The sequence below is a fragment of the Eurytemora carolleeae genome, unplaced genomic scaffold (genome assembly GCF_000591075.1).
Source record: "Eurytemora carolleeae unplaced genomic scaffold, Eaff_2.0 scaffold496, whole genome shotgun sequence".
Classification (NCBI taxonomy): Eukaryota; Metazoa; Arthropoda; class Copepoda; order Calanoida; family Temoridae; genus Eurytemora; species Eurytemora carolleeae.
The window spans coordinates 178,046-198,221 of NW_019396422.1; the positions used below are offsets into that span (position 1 = coordinate 178,046).

General features: G+C 30.5%; 2 protein-coding genes across 8 annotated transcripts in view; both read right to left on the reverse strand.

The window, feature by feature from the left end:
- Positions 1-3,091: 3,091 nt before the first annotated feature.
- LOC111702987 (uncharacterized) lies at positions 3,092-19,501 on the reverse strand. Of its 7 annotated transcripts, none has more exons than XM_023474819.1 (7): positions 19,255-19,501; positions 10,041-10,082; positions 8,834-8,994; positions 8,293-8,400; positions 4,780-4,844; positions 3,894-3,971; positions 3,092-3,350 (listed from the first exon to the last, which is right to left on the reverse strand). In XM_023474819.1, the coding sequence occupies exons 3-7, from the start codon at positions 8,945-8,947 to the stop codon at positions 3,191-3,193; spliced, it is 525 nt and encodes a 174-aa protein (XP_023330587.1). In that variant the 5' UTR covers positions 8,948-8,994; positions 10,041-10,082; positions 19,255-19,501; the 3' UTR covers positions 3,092-3,190. The 7 variants fall into 7 exon arrangements, with proteins under 7 accessions (XP_023330587.1, XP_023330586.1, XP_023330583.1 ...); XM_023474818.1 differs by having other exon boundaries at positions 10,045-10,082; positions 19,255-19,500; XM_023474815.1 differs by lacking the exon at positions 19,255-19,501 and adding an exon at positions 11,383-11,632.
- Positions 16,823-20,176, reverse strand: part of LOC111702986 (multidrug resistance-associated protein 4) — a 33,768-nt gene continuing 30,414 nt past the window's right edge. Inside the window, exons 23-24 of the mRNA XM_023474813.1 lie at positions 17,502-17,589; positions 16,823-17,124 (exon numbers count right to left, since the gene is read on the reverse strand). Coding sequence (XP_023330581.1) covers positions 17,014-17,124; positions 17,502-17,589 — 199 coding nt within the window. The 3' untranslated portion in view covers positions 16,823-17,013. The remainder of the gene's footprint in view (positions 17,125-17,501; positions 17,590-20,176) is intronic.

Sequence of the window (20,176 nt, forward strand, 5' to 3'; positions counted from 1 at the left end):
GCATTACAAATGTTATAAACTAAAAAAAAGATAAAACATATTTTAAATATTGAAGATTCTGCATATTCCACCACAGATGACTGACAACTAAAATATTGTAAACATGTTTTATGAAAAAGTCAATTTCATTGCTAAGAATAAATGCTCATATAGTCCTTTTTATAATGTTAATTGTCCATTCTATAAATAATAGATCGAGGGTATAGATGAAGAGTTACAAAAAATACTAGAGATTTAAAATCTAAGTCAAATTGAACTTTAGTGGATGTAGAATAAAGACTAGAAATATGAATCATGTAGAATGAAGGCTAGACTTATAAAAATATAGAATGAATTATAAATTTTTAATAATTAGAATACATCAAGAAGTCCTATTTCAAAAATATGAAAGTTTAATCATCCCTTTGAATGTTTTGTACAATTCTCGACAATTCATCATTTTTACTTTTTGCCGTGGTGAGCCTTAAAATGTCATAAACTAAAATAATAAAAATAAAACATATTTTAAATATTGAAGATGCTGCATATCCCACTACAGATGACTGACGACAAAAATATTGTAAACATGTTTTATAAAAAAGTCAATTTTGCTGCTAAGAATAAATGCTCATATAATCCTTTCAATAATTCCATTAATTAATATGTATTTTCAGATTCAAGTTTGGGACAAAGAAGTTTTTGATCCATGGGTCTAAAACAGATTTGAAATAAATCAAATTGTTTCTGACTTTTAATTCACCTGGTCTTAATTTTTAAAAATGTTTAAAAAGAGAAAACACAATATGCCAATTAGGTTTGCAAAATCAAAATTTGGATTTGAGAGGAGAGACCATCAATATTTTTGAAAAGTGTTTCATAAGATACAACATTGGTTGCAGAACATCTCTCAAACATCTTCAGCGGATATTTCTAAATAGTTAGTATAAAATTAGGATTTCATATTATAAAATAAACTCATCTCATTTAATAATATTAAGAATTTTACAATTATTTCTTAATCTACATCTGAAAACAAGAGCTTTATAGATTTTTAAACGTACAGTGTTACAAAAAATACTTGCGATTTAAAATCAAAGGCAAATTGAACTTTAGTGGATGTAGAATAATAAGTAGAAATATGAAGAAGGTAGAATAAAGGTTAGAACTATAAAAATATAGAATGAATGCTTGCTTAATGAAGGATGTGGAATGAAGGTTATCACTATGAAGGATAAAGAATAAAGGATAGAAATATTAAAAATGTTGAATGAAGGTTAGAAATTGAAGCCTGAAGAATAACAGTTGGGGAACTCTAACACTTGCTCGCCCTTAAAAACGAGCAAAAGGTTTTTTGCTCGTTTTCTGTCTTTTAAAAAGCAAGCAAAAGGCGTTTTGCTCGTTTTCTGTCTTTTAAAAAGCGAGCAAAAGGCTTTTTGCTCGTTTTCTGCCTTATAAAAAGCGAGCAAAAGGACTTTTGCTTGTTTTCTGCCTTACAAAAAGCAAGCAAAAGGCCTTTTGCTCGTTTTTTGCCGTATAGAAAGTGGGCTTTATGCTTGTTTTATGTCTTCTTATAAAACCGAGCATTACCCGATCTAGGGATCTGGACGTTTTCTAATTTCACAGTAATGTTTTTTCTAAGACTCTTCTCTTTTTCTACTTTTTTATTTTATGATTTTATTTATGTCTGCATTACATATTCTGTCTATTTCACCCAGGAGAGATAGCAGTTCCAGGTTATTCATGTTATTATTTTGAGAGTCCACCATAAAGTATACTAACAATTCGGCATTGGGAAAGTTATATTTTGTAGCTTGGATTCTGAAGATATCACACTAAAAATATTGATTGATATTGATTGATTGATTTAGATGTATCACTGGAAATATGAAAGAAAAGTCAAAAGGACGTTCTCTTTCCTTTCATCACTTCTGCTCTCNCACCGGAAATATGAAAGAAAAGTCAAAAGGACGTTCTCTTTCTATTCATCACTTCTGCTCTCTCTTCTGCACTTTATTTCCTGGTTCAGTTTTAAACTTTAATCCATTAATTTGTGCAATCGTTTTGATATAAAAACTGAGTGATTATTTTCTTGTTTAATAAGTAAGATCCTATTTATTCTTGATCACTTAAAAATTTGTTAGAAAATGTGAACAGAAAGTATTGACATTTATTTTTCGTTAGGTATACATGAATATAAATGAATTATTATCCGCCTTCAAGTTGTCCAAAGCTGAAAACTTTAGAATGAGATATCCTTAATCCCGATTACTTAATCTGAGTATCAAATGAAAAACTTTTGATTTTCTTCTTAAACCGTTCTTTCTTGGAAATAGTAGAGAAAAATCAAAAACCGGTCTTTCTAAATTAGAGAGTTCCTCCCATTTCTGTTTATAATCTTAAATGGCGCGCAAAATTTAAAATTTATCGGCTTCATATACGCGACTCTGATTGGTTGAATTTTATACACTTTTCAGGATACAAGTACAGGATTAGATTAGTCTCCATATTATAAAAAAGAGAGAATCACGCATTAATCTCGATATCCACCATTCTAAAGTTTTCAGCTCTGTTCATGCTAAAAGCAAAGAATGCTCCTTAGCTAGTTAATCATGGGAGTCTACATATATTAATCTTAGAGACATAAGAGGGTATTTTTACTGACATCTGTGATTAACTGAGTTTTTAAAACTAAATCTATACTTTCTCAAAAACCTTTTTGTTCTCCCCCCTTTTCTATGAGTTCAAATTTAATACAATTTTGTTTTGTGTGTAACCTGGTTTTTAAACATTGCAAAAACTTAAACTATTTATTTAATTTAACCATGGCACTGGAGACTTCAGGGGTTTTTGAAGTGGCTAAGGCGTGATAGGAATTATTTTTTTTGAAATTGATATGAAACCTCTAATATTCTGGTTTAATTTTTTGGTAGAGATGAAGTCCTGGCTACGATATGAAGGGAGACAACGTTCAATGTTGTCTTGATACAATCCGCAAATTATTATTTAATATTTAACTTATAAATACATTATTAACTTGTCCGAAAATATAATTTTCACAATGTACGTATTTGGTTCCAAACGATGTTGTATTTTAATGCAAGAAAAGAAAAGATACAATTTTTCGACATTTATTTTTTAACAGCTAAATGATTTTTAGCTTTAATAGATGTTCATGATGTTAAAGTTTGTTGCGGAAAGGTTTATTAATGAATTAGAAAGACGGTCTAGATTTGAAATTAAAGCCACGGGGATAATTCACTTGTAACTTGAGACTGAAATCATCTTCTACGCAATCTCCTGCCTCTTTCTCTTTAAATTCATCATTGGACATAGCTATTTCGCTTGGGGCCTCCAGGATATCCAGTTTTTTTCTAAATAGATTTAGAATTTTTAGATTTAATTCTAAAATTGATTCTCAAGATTAGCTAAAAATGTAAAAATTCTTGCTTTCAGGATATGTTGATACAAAACTTTTTATTGCCATATTAGAGAGACAAAGAACAAATGATTCGGAATAAATCATTGCGCAAATCAATACCGCTATTCATAAAATATGGCTGAAAAAATGTTCATTAGTGCACTGAATAAATCATTAATGTTCTAACATTTTCAAAATTATTGATTAGTCCACTGATTTTAATAATTTTGTTCATGTTCGCATTTTAGTGTAAAGGAATTGAGTGTTTGCTAAAATCTCAAATTTTAAAATCCCTAAAACTTTGCAAACTGATTGTGCAAACCTTTGATATTTCAAATTTAGACTATTTAATCTATCATAATTCGTAGTTTGAAATATCAAAAATCAACGACATTTGGTTGCAAAGATATAAGGACTAGAAATTTAGAGATTGTGTCAAAGACTTAATTCCTTTGTATGAAAATTCAGATATTTTTAAGAATATGATAAGAAATACCTTGATCCTATGCTGTTTCTTTTATTCAGCATATTTCTTGATATGTCTTCAAATCTACTTTTTAAATCCATCTCGGACCTGAACAATATTTTTACAATAGAGACTCAAAAACTTTCATTTATGAGTCATTCAATGCCAAATGTTTCCAATTTTTCCTAAAATTTCAGGATACCATTTGGAGACATATCAATACGGGAAAAGCAATATTTTTTATCTTTTTATCACTTCACAGCCTACAACCTTACAGGTCTTTATTGGCCATTTTAAAACACTTTTTTTGAAATATTTTTCGCCGCATTAAATATGCATAAAATATGAATTTAAAGATTTATTTTAATTTATCAATTAGTTTAGGTTAAGGTTAAGTCAAATAAAAAACAATTGTTTTCTGGAATTTTGTAAATAATTTTTATTCTCTTTTTTCTTCTGAGAAAGGAATTGAGTTTTTGTCACAAACTCTGATTTTCTTATCCCTATATCTTTGCATTTGAATGTCAGAGACCTTAGATATTTCAAACTATGAATCATTTTAGACCAAACAATAATAGTTTGAAATATCAAAGGTTTACACCATCAGGTGGAAAAGATATGGCGATTGTAAAATCATAATTTGTGGCAAAAACTCAGTTCCTTTCAGCTTTAAATAGCTTGTTTTAAAAAATAGTTTTCTCGGAGGACAAAAACATTACTCTTCGAGTACCACACGGTACAGATCATATGACATATATCCTAACTAAAGTTTAAAGTTTTAATTAGCTGCAGGCAACGCAAAAAAAATAATGTTTTTTACGTAAAAATGTACAGAAAGTGGTTTTTAATTGCCTTTATGAAGTGTGTGTATACAGAAGCAAATTAAGTTAAAAATGATTTAAAAGAATTTGCCAACCTTGATTTTTCACCATCAGAAATATCAGAATAGCCTAAATCTTCTCCTTTATCCTCGTCTACTTCCTAATAATATTTTGAATTCAAATTTCTTTATTCTAAAAAAATGGTGTTAATTGTTAAAATATTTAGAGCTTTCTTCTCTTCCGATGTTTAACTAAACCCTTTCACAAAATAAAAATTTTAAGATATCAGAAAAAATACATTTTATATTAATGGATGGATTATTGGTGACTAATAATTTGGTAACTAACATTTTGGTAAATAACAATTTGGTAATTATTATTTTGGTAACTAACAATTTGGTTAACCGACAATTTGGTAACTAACAATTTGGTAACCAACAATTTGGTAACCAACAATTTAGTAACTTGACAATTTGGTAACCAACAATTTAGTAACTTGACAATTTGGTAACCTGACAATTTGGTAACCGAAAATTTGTTTAAATATTTATTTGTTGAATACATAGAGAGAAAAAACAATATGCAGCATTTCTCAAAAGTTTAGCATGCAAATCCGCGAAAACTGTTTGTAAACTTCACAATCTCTCATCAAAATGGCAGGGTACTAGTTTCTGCGAACATCGAGGGGAGGCGTAATGCTGCAGGATTCTCTTCGTTTGTAAGTGATATAAAAAGGAGGGCGAAGGATGTTCTGCTATTAGAGATTAATATTGAAATATAAAAGGTTTAAACCATCAGGTTGGAAAGATATAGGGATTAGTATATTTGAAAAAAAAAACTTAGTTCCTTTCTAAAGTGTAAACGAGTTTTTTTTGTAACATGCTATTAGTGAAAATTCAAATCTTGTAAATGTTTCTTGGACATTAAAAGTTTTTGATTTGCCATTGTTTAATGAAAACCACTTAAACTCTGGAAAAGGAAGACAAAATTTTACATTTGCTTTTTCTGTTATACTAATCAAATGATTTACTAATAGCAAAAAAATCTACTTATTAAGTGGAACGGGTTTTTAAACACAACACAATTGCTGTGTGTGTTTCATGTTTATTTGACTAATTGAAATCATAACTTTAGTTGACATGGTTCATGTTTTAGGTTGAAAAATTTAGAAATGTATGATACTTACTAAAATGCAAAAATATTTTAGCAATTGGAAAACGCGTAATATGTTTTATTCATCAATAATTTTTTAGGAAACTTTAGAATAGATATTAAAAACTGTTTTTTTATCGATTTGTTAAAAAAAGAAAACAAATTTATAAAGCAGTTGTCTTATTTTATTAAATATTTTTTAATCCTAAACATGAACCCTGAAAATATTTTTATTTTGTTTAGTAAACTAAAGCTAATGCCGCTTTTTTACTCACTTTTTAAGAAACAAATAAAAAAATACAAGAAGAACTAAACATTCGCAAGAGATTATAATTTTCTAATCTCTATATCTTTGCAAGCTGACGTGTTGTATGTAGACTTTTGATATTTTAAACTATGACTTCTTTTCTAAAAGAAATAGGAATTAAGTTGTTATTTTTCAGTCCCTATATCTTTGCTACCCAATGTTGTAGACCTTAGATATTTCAAACTATGAATTCTGACATGACAAGCCACTCCATAAATGGAGGGTCACTTGAAATTACGTCTCTAGTCCCTTTAAGACACACCCTTGAGTTGAAAGTAAAATACTAAAAACTTTCATTCACAAATTTTAAAAACCGTTAAAAAATATAATATTATAACATCTTTATATTGCATATATTCTTCTACACATTCTCTGAAAAGGTAAACAATACATCAGCAACATACACGGTGAGTATAAAAGAGATTAACAACACAATTTTTGGCATGGTTCATGTTTTAGGATGAAAAATACTAAAGTAGGAATGTAATTATCACGGAAAATATTTTGTAATGCTTTCGTTTAGAAACAATATTATTTTTAATAAAGTGTAACGTAAGAATCGTTAAGGCCTGATGATTTTAATACAACGCAACGTATAGAACATTTTTTCAAATCTTTCTTAGAAACGAATTGAATAAACAGTTGTTGTCAGTTGTAAAAAGGTGTAACAAAAAAGTTTTCACAATAACGTTTCGATAAATCATAACGTAAGAAAAGTTGCATTTTTGTAAAATTTCTAAACGTAATTAAAATAGTTTATATTGGAAAAGTTAAGAAAAAAACGTAACGCTAACAAGAAATATTCTTTGCACTGCAATTCATTGCAATTTATTTGGTTTGGGTCTCAGAGCTTCAGGAATGTGAAGACAATATTCTAGTGTCTCCACAATATCATCCTTTTTGTTACTCAAAATAAAAGGGAACTGTTGCAAGTCAAACATGTCAAACAGGTGCACAACTGTCCCAATAATAATAAGTTTTAATTTTGGAAAGAAAAAAGCTGGCCTGACGGGTGTATCCTTCCTGACTTAGGAATGAGGATAACAAGTTACATGACATGACAATTAATTTTATTGTTATAGGTTTGATTGCTATTGTTACTGACTGCAATTGAGTTTTATTGCCACGGAGTTGAATGCAAACAAGTTTGATTGTAATTGAACATGCTTCATTTTTAGCAATAAATGTATAATGTATAATGTAAATGTATAAATGTACTCTAAAATCATAATTTGTCCAATATTATCGTCGTTGTTTTTAACTTTTTCTGCACACCACTGTATTTTTAAACAAATGTCGTCTTGGTTTCTTATTTTTTCTGTGGATTATTGTATTTTTAAACAAACGTCGTCTTCGTTTTCCTTTTCTGACCGCAACGCTCGGCCCCTAGCCCACCCTAACAACAGCTCTTGGCCCATATATTGTCTTAACCTAATCTAACCCCACATATTGTCTATCAATTCAGTTTCCTCATAAGCATGTAGTTTAAATGTAATTATATGTAAAAGAAGTAAATGATATATGAAAGTTCAATAAACCTGGTTAATCATAAATCTTTAAATAGTCATGCTTATTTCATTTTAGAATTTTATTTTAAACCAAATTGTCAGGTTACCAAATTGTTATTTACCCAATTGTCAGGTTACTAAATTGTCGGGTTACCAAACTGTAAGTTACCAAATTGTTAGTACCAAAATTGTTGGTTACCAAACTGTCGGTCACCAAATTGTCTAGTTACCAAATTGTCAAGTTACCAAATTGTTAGTTAACAAATTGTAAAATTACAACATTATGAGTTACCAAATTGACCAAATTGTTAGTTACCAAATTGTCAAGTTACCAAATTATTAGTTACCCAATTGTCAGTTACCAAAATGTATATACCAAATTATTAGTTACCAATAATCCGCCCATCTATATATTTGGGGTATAACTGCAGAAAAAAGACCCCATTGTCTCCCTCTCCCTGTGTACGTGTATCGTGATTTTTGCAATCTTAAAATCTCTTAAAGCCGAACAAAAATGTATATTCAATTAATATTAATGTTGAGATAATTTCTGATTACGACAATTTACTCAGTTTTCTTTTAAAATGATTATGGAATGTTTTTTTGATCTCAGCTTGTACATGTGATAAATAAATCAATACCTTTATTTCCATAAATGTTACAGGTTGAGTTCGGAATCTTCCATTTCTGTTCATTTTCTTTTTAACAGTCCTCTTATACATGTGTGGATTGCATTCTATTACATTGCTCTAAAATATTTTTTTATTTCATTGAATAGCCGGCTGGGTAGGGTAAAATATTACACGAATGATGTAACCAAATTAAACACTTTTGACCAAAAATATAACTTTTTTAAACTAAAATTACAAAAAATTTTAAACTAAAAATTAAACCTTTTTTGTTTACCAAAAATATTTTCTCTATTTAAAATATATAATTTTTTTCCAACTAAAAAAACCTTAGATTTTCAAATTATTCTCCATTTGAAAATCTCAACGGTGCCAACGGATCAAGAATGAATCAGTGTTTTTTTTTTAATAAAAAAATTTCCCCAAATCGTTTCCTGTAAAATTTGCAAAAATTAGATTTTTTTCTAATGATTTGTTAAATTCTCGCATGTTAAGAAGAAGGGCAGATAAATATGTTTAAATACTAAACTATGGTGGGGAAAAGAATACTAACCGATAACTGTGCCATACATCTATTGTGTCTGGATAGGGGTTCAGGGTATATTGCAGCCATTTTTCCAGTAGATCCAAGCCCGTCAAGTTTGTCTCTTAGATCGGAAGATGACATGATTTTATTGCGTTTGATTTATCCTTGAATTAAAGAGCACAAATCTCCTGAAAAAGATAAAGTTACTAAATTCTGTTATAATGTCAAAAGTGAAAGTAATGACTTAAAATGTCGAAATTGGTGAATAAATATTGAATACTATCCTCTAGAAATATATGAGCCACAGGCTCATCCTGATTTGGATTTTCTCTTTTGACGAGGAGCATGATTGGAGAAGTTTTAAAATTTCTTCATAAAATCTTTAACTATGCATCATTTTACAAAAGTTTGCCATTTCAAATCAATCATTAGATCGGAAATGAAACACACACAGAAATAATTCGATGGAAAAAATTTAAAAAAAAATATTTTAAGTAAAATCATGCTTTGTGTTAGAATCTTACATCACAGTTGCTTGAGATTTGACGGCCTGCATCTAAGTGCATTTAAATATAATCTTTAAACTGAATGAGGGCCAAAAAAGTGCTTTTATTGTCAAACAGTCTGTAAATAGTATTGACGTATTAATTTTAAGGATCTTATCCTAGGAGTAGGAATTAAACTAGCCACTTTAAATACAAAGTTTAGCCAATATAGCTAAGCGATGTCCTGTACACAAAGTTTAGTCTCTGCAAGCTTGTCTTCTTTGCACACCATAAAACAATAAAACAAATGAATTTCTAAAATTTTTTTTAAAGAATTAAAAAAAATCCATTCTGCCTTCTAAATCTGTCTTGGCCTTGATGTCCCGCAACAAACCCTTATTTATAATCTCTTTAGAAACCCCACCAATCAGATCTAAGAATTCTAACTATGAATTCTGTTGGATCAAATAATCTAAGTTTGAATATATAAAAGGTTTACTACACCACCAGGTTCCAAAGATATAGGGGATAAAACATTGAGTTTGTGGCAAAGACTTACTTACTTACTTTTGGCTCAATCGGTTAATGCATGTTTCTTACATTAACATTTAAGAATAAATAAAAAGATCAAGTGATTATTTTGTGTTAAACAACTTTTTTGTTAGTAGATTTTTTAATGGATACCAAATTAGCACTGACAATTTTCAGGAATTATCAGGAATATCTGATTTAAATATTTAAGTATGAACCTGCCTGGTATGGAAGTGTCCTATGTCCTCCACATTAAAATCCTAAAAACTTTAGAACTGAATGAGGAGAACAATTGGCTGCAGTGATGTAGAAATGAGGAAACAAAGAAAATGTAAAAAATATTATACACATTGTTATAACAAAGGAATTGAGTCTTTGACACAAACTCTGATTTTCTAATTCCTATATATCTGCAACCGAATGTCGTAGACCTTAGATATTTCAATCTATGAATTCTGTTGCATTAAATTATCTTAGTTTGAAATATCAAAAGTCTACAACATCAGGTTCCATAAATATAGGGATTAGAAAATTTAAGTTTGTGGCAAAGACTCAATTCCTTTATGGAAAAAATTTAAGTAATGTAAATTTATTTTAAAAATTGTAAGCGGAAAGGGGAATTTGAAATTCAATCAAAAAAAATAAAAAAGTTTTGAAACATTTTGATAAATCTGTGAGGTAGTAAGGGTAATAAATAAAGTAATTTGTAAAAAGTTACGTACGACTTTTTAAAGAATAAGTTTTAAACATATGAAGTTGTATTTTTGTACATTTTCAGTTTAAAGCGCATATGCCGGCAAATATGTATAAGAGACAAAATGCGAAATTATAGATAAATGTAGATAAATAGATAAACCTTCTTAGTTCCCACTATCCTATCTACCCTCTTTTTCATTATTATTCTTTTTTTAAATTCATTATTTATTACTACCATTGACAACAAAACATAAATATTCTAAATACTCTAGGTCTTTTAAAATGGACACTGAAAAGTGATCGGGCGACACTTCTTCCATTTGATTTTGATTGATTTTTGTAGTTATACCATTTATTTTTTATTTCTTTAAGGGTGGTATATGAAATAATATCGTAATTTCTTGTAAACCGTAGTATTTTATGAGGGTGGTATGTACGACGCCTTGTAAGAAAAATCTCTTTAAATGTTCACAACATTTTATTTATTACTACTTTACTACCTCATGGGGCGTTTAAAAATCTATAAAAAGGAACATTTGTTCTTAAAAATTAGTGGCTTTAAAAAATTTTAGATTCAAATTTTCCCTTTCACCCTTGGCATAACCTTTCCATTCTATACACATAAAGAAAATATAAGAAAAAATTGTAATCCATTCTTTAAAATCAATCTTAAGAAGCCTTTTCATAGTTTCGCCCGAAAATTTTCCAGGGGGACACAGGGGAACACAGAAATGATACTATCTTTGCTCCTCAAGGGGACACTACTTGATTTTACTGGGGGGGGGGGTTATGCACTGCTTGCACCCCACCCTCTGCAAATCCACATATAATGTCGTTACGCTTTTGAAGGCTAATGGTGAATACCTGATATATAAGAAGGTATATTTTCCATATGTTCATACAATGTAGTTGAAACAAGGCTTCATGAGCCCTAAGCAATCGCTTTATCAAATTCCTATAGTTTGCAGATCTGCTATGCCTGTATTATTCAAAGAACATATGTACAGCGTATTTCCAGAGTAGATAAATTCTCTATGCTGTTCAAAACATTACTAAGGTTTGTCAGACTGTGTGACTCCCACTCTGCTCGGCCAGCTGTAGCTGTAGGCTTGGCACGGTACGGCACGGCTAGAGGCTATTTAGCTCCTCCTACTTCTTGCAGTCAGAAGCTGCTCTGATGCACAGGTGTTGATCTGGCCTACACAGCTGAAAACATTTACATAAGGTCAAGTTTACCTGACTCTGCTTGCTTTCCTTATAACATTTTTTAGCCCTTATAATTGAGAGATAATTCAAAGAACATTTTAAGATTTAAGATGGCACTCTCATATTGTAATTACTTTTGAATGCGGTCTTTTACATGAAACAGTGTCCTTTTGTGTTCGTATGCCCAAAAAGTGTATACAATCGAAGGGCAGATATTTAAAAGTTTCACCATTGGTATACCTGACTAAGATTCATAAGAGATAAATCAAAACCAAAGCATTTTATAATTTCTTCGATAGTTCCTTTAAGAAACGATTATTATTGAATATATCATTTATTTAAATAGATATAATAGAGTTTGACTGTCTCTGCATATCATTACAGATTTTCTATATCTCACTTTTCTAGCAAGCGGTTGAAGACAGGCGGCCATCAGCCACAACATTTTCCCCTTCCATGCCACATATTATCTTTTTTTGCCTTCCGGCAGTCATGAGCCACAACCACACGGTTTTCCATGCCAAATCATTTGAGTCTTCCAGCAGTTTATACGTTTTAAAATGAAAAGTTAAGGTCATTGAAATTGCAATTTAGCATGGTTTAAAGTAAAAAGCTCTACAATCCATAGCTGGTGGTCGTGCACAACCGAAGCTACTGGGAACAGAGTAGAGTGTGTTTGAGATTTGATGCATTTCTTTGCAAAGGATAAACAGAGTTTATCTCGTCTAACCTCTAAGAATTCTAGTTCTAGGACGGATAAAGCAAATAACTAATCAACATACACTTCTATAACTGTTAGGGAAACCTTCTGAACCTTTTCCAGGGCCTCATTATGTGCTTTGGTTAAAGATAAACTCCACATAACAGTACTCCAGTATACTTTGAATATAAACATTGTTTAAACAATAAGAACTCTTTGAGGTTTATATCAATAAAATTAAGTTTACAAAATAAGAATACTCGTGTGTAACCTTTTTTCACATATCTCTCTTAAAGTAGTCTCCCAGTCTAGGATTTCAGACATCCAGACTCCCAGTACCTTTATTGATTTGATTCTTTTGAGGTTAGAGATATTTAGTTTCAGTCTGGTTGTAGCAAATGCCTCACTCAAATAAGTTCTCTTAATATGTATCCTACAGATACAACGCCTGCTGACTCTCAGCTATTATACTAAGTCTGTATCTATCCAGATATGACGATCTTGTATCCCTCAATAAATACCGTATTTATGTGTGTTGCAGTTCTGACCAAACCTCTAGTATTTATTTTATAAGGAATTTATAGGATCCATCAGGGTTCAGGTAGATTTCAAGTTCGGTGATGGTGATGGACCAAACCTCTGTAGAGTGAAAAAGTAGATGTTAGTTCCACATTTATTGAAAATATATTTCGGTCTGGGTTGACCCTCGTCAGTTCTAACGATATAATAACCATCAAAATCGATAAAAAATCACAAGAAAATAAACGAACAAAAAAGATTATTAAAAATTAAAAATTTGGGCTGTCAAATGGACATAAGAGAAACGAACTCAGATTATGAGTTGGAATAAAGATAATTTGCAAATATTCAATTTTGAAAAAATGTTTTAAGACAATTATTATTCCTTGAGATTGTTTCTGTCACAAAGATTAAAAACAAACTGTTTAGATGTATGTGTATAGAGTAGGGGTGGAGGTCAATCTATATAATGAGCTTTTGCGTAAATCNATCCTCTTCTAGATCCTCTTCTAGATCCTCTTCTAGATCCTCTTCTAGATCTGTTGCAAATGTTATCTTCATTTTTACTTCATTGCCTAGCTGGTATTCTACATTCATTTTCACTGATCTCTTCTTATGGCTTACAAATTCTAAGATATTTGTTTTCCTTTAATGTTTGGAATGTAACGCCAGAACCAAAAAGCCTTCCCGGAATATTTTGATCACTTCCTCTTTTGTTTTTCATCCTGGTTTCATATCTTATTTTCATCTATCTGGAACTTTTCATGAATAAACTTCCTCTTTTTCTCTTCTGTAGAATTATCTGATTCTACAGAAGAGATTGAATACTGCCTGACAAATTATAACCATTATCTGGAAGTACTAATTCTCAGCCTGCTTCTTGTTCTTCTGGTAACATGAATTCTACAAACCCCTCGTCTTTCCAATTCTCCTCTTCTTGTTCTTTCACTAATTTAACACTTCCAGTAGACATGGGCACTTTCTCTCCTACTTCAGGTATATGATTCACGGACTATATGTATTCTTTAATGTGTATCGCACAGATTCAACTCGCTCTTGAACTCGCTTGTCCGATCAATAATACTCATTCTGTATCAATACAGATATGAGGCTGTTGTACTCTATGGTAAGCACCCATATACAGATACAACTAGCTCTCTGTAATACTCAGTCTGTATCAATACAGATATGAGGCTGTTGTACTCTATAGTATGTATCCATATACAGATACAACTAGCTCTCTGTAATACTCAGTCTGTATCGCCTAAATACAAACTGTTATCAAACTCTCTCTTTCCCTCAATATGCTTCAGTCTGTATCGCCCAGATGCAAGCTGTCCTCGAACTCTCTCGTTCCATATAATATCTTAGTATGTATCAATCCAGATACAATATTCTCTACATTTCCTAGTCCATATCTAATCCAGAAACGACGAGATGGTCGTTCGATACACTAGGAAAAAATTACTCTAATACCGACACGGTAATCAAGTCTTATTGCAACTAATGTATATTTTGGCTTTTATGTTACAGGTTAAATCAATGAACGTGATTAAGCTAAATCGTAATACAGGTTAATGATAAGGACTGATAGGTTTCACCAAGGTGAATTTACGAACGTAATAGGGTATAATGTTAACACATAATATATATAGGTATGTTCAGGTTTACAAATATGGAGCTATACTATATTTATTATATGCATATATGAGTGTGTACTGTGTAGGTTAGTCAGAGGGATAAAAATATGAATAAAACCAATATAAGATGCAACTAGGGGAAAGAAAAAATCGTTTCGCGAAAATTTCGCATTTTTGTATTTTGTTTGCTTGCGAAAAAAGCGAAATTTTTATTGGGGACCATTTTTCTTCATTCTGTTTCACGAAAAAATACGAAATTTTCGCGAAATAAAAAAGACGAAAATTTCGCAAAAAAATAATGCGAAAAAATATTTCAAAAATTTCGCGAAAAAATGAAAATTATGCAAATAAAACGAAAATTTCGAGAAAAATGCAGAATTTTCAAAAAACAAATGCAAAATTCTAGCGAAAAAGTTGCGAAAATTCATCAAAAAAGTTAAAATTTTTAGGATACAAGGCTCACTTTCAAAGCCCAATTAATGGATTAACACAAAATATAAATATAGATTTAAGAACGACTAGGAGAAATCAGACAATTCATAAATTTGCTCGAAAATACTTTCTCGAACGTTAAGATTTTTTTTCTTAAAACACAAAATAAAATTTACAAACTACGGGAAGAACCAAAATAATTTGGAATATTTTAAAATTCACTATCCATAGTTCCAAGATACAGGGTGTCCCAATAAACATGTGAATTCAGTGACGAATTCGATATCGTCTTTTCAAATAATTCTTTGATGTGGTATAGTGATACCTTCTGAGAAAGCTGTAATCTGTAAGAGTTTCGTCTGCTATGTTCACATTTTGTTTGTTTATGTTTTGACTGCATACGGTTGTACTTAGTAAAACTAGAAAATTGCAGTATACAAACAGAGTAAACTTATCCGTCTTCAATGTTCATCTTTCGGAGACATTATAGACATATCTTTACAGGCATTTACAGTTTTCATAAATATACTCTAGCAGACATAATAATATTATGGCTTTTGAAATCAGGTATTACAATGCTAAATCATAACAAAGACGATATCGAATTTGTTACTGAATTCCCATGTTTTTTGGGAAACCCTGTACGTTAAAAAAAAATTTACATTTTACACTTGCCACTTGTCGTTGTTATACATGATTATGATCAAACATTTTTTTTTAATTAAAACAATGATAATTTCAAATATTGAGCGGAGAATTCCACAAGTTCTTTTGAGCAATTAATTTTTGCAGCTATGAAAATCATGGCTTTCACAAAATGTTTGCATTTCATTTTCGCATTTCGCGAAATCGCATTTCATGTTTTCGCGAAAAATTTTGCGAAATGCGACAGAAAATTTTCGCATTTTTTCACGAAACGTTTCGTCGCTGGAAACCCTAGATGCAACATGTAGTTTATGGTTGTATATTAGTATGAGGATATTTCAGATTGGATAAATAGAGAAGTTCAAGGATAGTTAAATTATCAACATTTTAAAATCTAGTGGGTGGTTATACAATATACAATCTGCATTACAAAGAAGTGTACCCTAAAGATCACCTCCTCCTGGCATTTGATATGTTCTTGGTGTATTCTAATTAAAGTTTAATGACATAGATCCATCAGACAAATAAACTGATATTACACTAAAGGGAGCAAGACGGACTCCTAAATTAATAGTTTCAAGATTGCAACTTGCAAGTACTCCAGCCTTCCAGGGAATCCTAGATTGTTGGCTAGATGAGATGAATCTTTTCTACTAAGGATATTATTGGATATGCTCTACACTATCTTCAATCTAGAAAGAGCATCCTTTGAGGTTAAATGAAATAGTACCCTGAACCTTTTGCACTTAATATCTCATACATTATGTTATTTTATTGTATTATTATCTATATAAACTTTCCTTGTCTGTTTTTTTGTTTGTGTCCAATAAACGTCAAAACTGCTGAACCGATCAGGCTCAAATTTTGTGTGGGACCTTGCAGGACCACATGGAAGGTTTATGAATTCTCAGAATTACAAAAATTTTTAAAATGCGCGAAAAAATATTTAAAAAATCCACGACCTTTTTTTTGTTTTTATGAAAAAAATATCTTTTTACCAATATTGGTGGTTTGTAACTTTGGTAACCTTACAAATAATGCTAACAGGGAAAAGTTCATTTTTGTCTTTTATCTTAAAATTAAAAACAATGCTTTGAGATAAACTTTTATCTCAACTTTTGGGTTGATTTGATAATTTCCATTACATTGTGTACTGTATATATATGTTACTTTAAAGCTTTATTATTAAACTACTGTATAATATTTATTGATAACTAAAAACATAAGTCTCCATTGCTAGTTAAAATTTTAAAGTTTCTCATATAGTTTCCTTCTATGCTAACAATTTCTCATTTTCATCTACACACACCCATTTTTTGTTTCTCCGTCTGCAGAACTTATATGATGATTTTTTTAATCTTTCGTCTTGATTTGAGCATCGTTAGCTCCAATTTCCCTCGCTAGATGGCTAAACACCCCACCATTGTTTTTTCGTAATATGTCTGGCGAAGCAAACTCAACAATCTACAAAGATAAAAACAGAAAATTCAATATCTATATATAAATTTAGCTTTTCTGTCTGTCTGTATGTTTGTTTGTATCCAATAAACGTCAAAACGGCTGAACCGATCAGGCCCAAATTTTGTGTGGGACCTCACATGACCCTAGGGAAGGTTAATGAATGATCAAAATTTCAAATATTTGTCTCCATCAAAATTAGATTTTCATTAAATTTTTAAACATTTTGAAAATCCACAAAATTTGTTGTTAATATCCGCGAATTTTTTGTTTTGTTTTATGGTATACACAAAGAGAACATGTTAACAATTAAATAGAAGATGGGCGCGAAGCGCCGTAAAAGGTTAGTAAATTTAAATTAACGTTTGAAAGGAATATTTTACCTTTCCTTGCTGAATTACCATTACTCTGTCTGAATCCATTATAGTCTCCAGCCTATGAGCTATTGTAAGAACTGTGCAATTGAAAAACCTACAAAAATTATTAATTTGAATTTGACAACTGAAAAAATTTTTGATGATAAAAAAATGGAATTTGCCGCCCAAAAAAAGAAATTGAACACATTTAAACCATCATTTCGGAAAAATCGGAAGAATTTGTATTATTTCATTTTTTAATTTTTAATGGGTTTTATACAGGGTGTTCCAACAACATGGGAATTCAGTGACGAATTCGATATCGTCTTTGTTATGAATTAGCATTGTAATAACTAATTTTAAAAGCCATAATATTATTATGTCTGCTAGATTTAATTTTATGAAAAGGGTAAAAGACTGTAAAGATGTGTCCATAATGTCTTCGCATAATGAAGAGTGAAGACGGCCAAGTTTACTCTGTTTGTATACTACAATCTTCTTGTTTTACTAAGTACAACTATATGCTGTCAAAACATAAACAAACAAAATGTGAACATAGTAGACGAAACTCTTACAGATTACAGCTTTCTCAGTAGGTATCACTATACTAAATCAAAGAATTATTTAAAAAGACGATATCGAATTTGTCACTGAATTCCCATGTTTATTGGGACGCCCAGTATGTAATTAAATCTCAGTAATTGTAAAAATGAATAAATAGCCAAGAAATATGCGGAAACAGTTTTAAACATTATTCAATTAGAAAATCAAATATCTGAAGCATTCCATTATTAGCAGGGTACTGGACAATGGAATTTTATGAATTCTTTCGATAGCTCCGAAGCTCTGGATTAAACTGTATTAATTTGATAAAGCTATTTTGCTTTCTATTGGAATACAAGTCTAAACTATATATAAGTTTATAAAATAAATAAATGGTATTAAGTTATCAGAAAGCTTATAAGTTTAAATGATGGCGCTATTGCATAATTATCATTTATTTAATTTTCATAGAGGTTACAGAGATCAAATAGTGTTTATAATTGTAAATAAATCCCAGAGGCCAGAAGACGACCTTGAAATATCTTCTCTGTTGACTCAAAACTCAAATCTACCAGAAACGAAACGAAAAATTTACCAGAATGGGAAGGGAGTATGTGCAGAGAGTTGTGAAAAAGGAAAAGTACATTAATTGTTGAAGACGTACATGTTTGAAGTAATCTAGAAACTCTCAGTGTTTACTAAGGTTTCCACAGAACAGCAAATTCTCTTTCGGAACAGTTCCGCGATTTTGCAAGAAATGATTTTTTTGCACGAAATTTCGCATCATTTTCTTATTAATTTGAAACCATGTTTACACGAAATTGTGGATTCAATCTAATTAAATCTGTATTTTGTAGCACGAAATTGCGGAGAATACATAATAAAGTCATAATTTTTCCATTATTTTGCGAATGAAAACAAAAATAAGTAATATTTTTGTCATGGCATAATTGCAAAAATATAAGAGATTTAAATATTTGGACAGTATTATGTGAATTAGTTTCAGTAAAAAACACCTTCCATATCTGCCGTATTTTATTCATGAACCATTTATTTTTATCATTTTCTATAGTTTAGACACGGTTATAAAAATGTTTGTTACTTTCTTTAATAAAAATTTGTTATGAAAAATATCTTTTGAAAAAACGTTAAAAATGTGCCACTGGATGTTCGTCTCATCTATTATGTAAATATATATAATATGTATAATATATATAAAAAGGCTAATGGTGAATACCTGATATATAAGAAGGTATATTTTCCATATGTTCGTACAATGTAGTTGAAACAAGGCTTCATGAGCCCTAAGCAATCGCTTTATTAAATTCCTATAGTTTGCAGATCTGCTATGCCTGTATTATTCAAAGAACATATGTACAGCGTATTTCCAGAGTAGATAAATTCTCTATGCTGTTCAAAACATTACTAAGGTTTGTCAGACTGTGTGACTCCCACTCTGCTCGGCCAGCTGTAGCTGTAGGCTTGGCACGGTACGGCACGGCTAGAGGCTATTTAGCTCCTCCTACTTCTTGCAGTCAGAAGCTGCTCTGATGCACAGGTGTTGATCTGGCCTACACAGCTGAAAACATTTACATAAGGTCAAGTTTACCTGACTCTGCTTGCTTTCCTTATAACATTTTTTAGCCCTTATAATTGAGAGATAATTCAAAGAACATTTTAAGATTTAAGATGGCACTCTCATATTGTAATTACTTTTGAATGCGGTCTTTTACATGAAACAGTGTCCTTTTGTGTTCGTATGCCCAAAAAGATGAAAAATATCTTTTGAAAAAACGTTAAAAATGTGCCACTGGATGTTCGTCTCATCTATTATGTAAATATATATAATATGTATAATATATATAAATAATATATAAATATATAAATATGTATACATTTCTCTTGTTTGGGTGTCTGTTTGTTTGTTACTTATCTCCGCGTCGGCTGTACCAAATTGTCTTAAAACTAAATGGTGTTATAAAACCTTAGAAAGGTGCGCATGAGAGCAAACCGTAGAAATGTGGGGCTCTGATTCCTCTGATCGGATTCATTTTGGATTCATTTTTTTCCCTGGAATTTTTTCTCCAAACTTAACGAACAAGTTCAAAATAACGAAATAGCTCGAAATAACGAAATAACAGGAGTAAGGAAATGCACAA

Bases quoted from the DNA above. Each gene is read 5' to 3' on its own strand.
- LOC111702987 (XM_023474819.1), bottom strand. From the start codon at position 8,947: ATGTCATCTTCCGATCTAAGAGACAAACTTGACGGGCTTGGATCTACT. The intron at 3,972-4,779 runs GTTGGCAAATTC...AATATTGTTCAG, and splicing joins TCTGATGGTGAAAAATCAAG to GTCCGAGATGGATTTAAAAA. The intron at 3,351-3,893 runs GTATTTCTTATC...AAATCTATTTAG, and splicing joins AGAAACAGCATAGGATCAAG to AAAAAAACTGGATATCCTGG.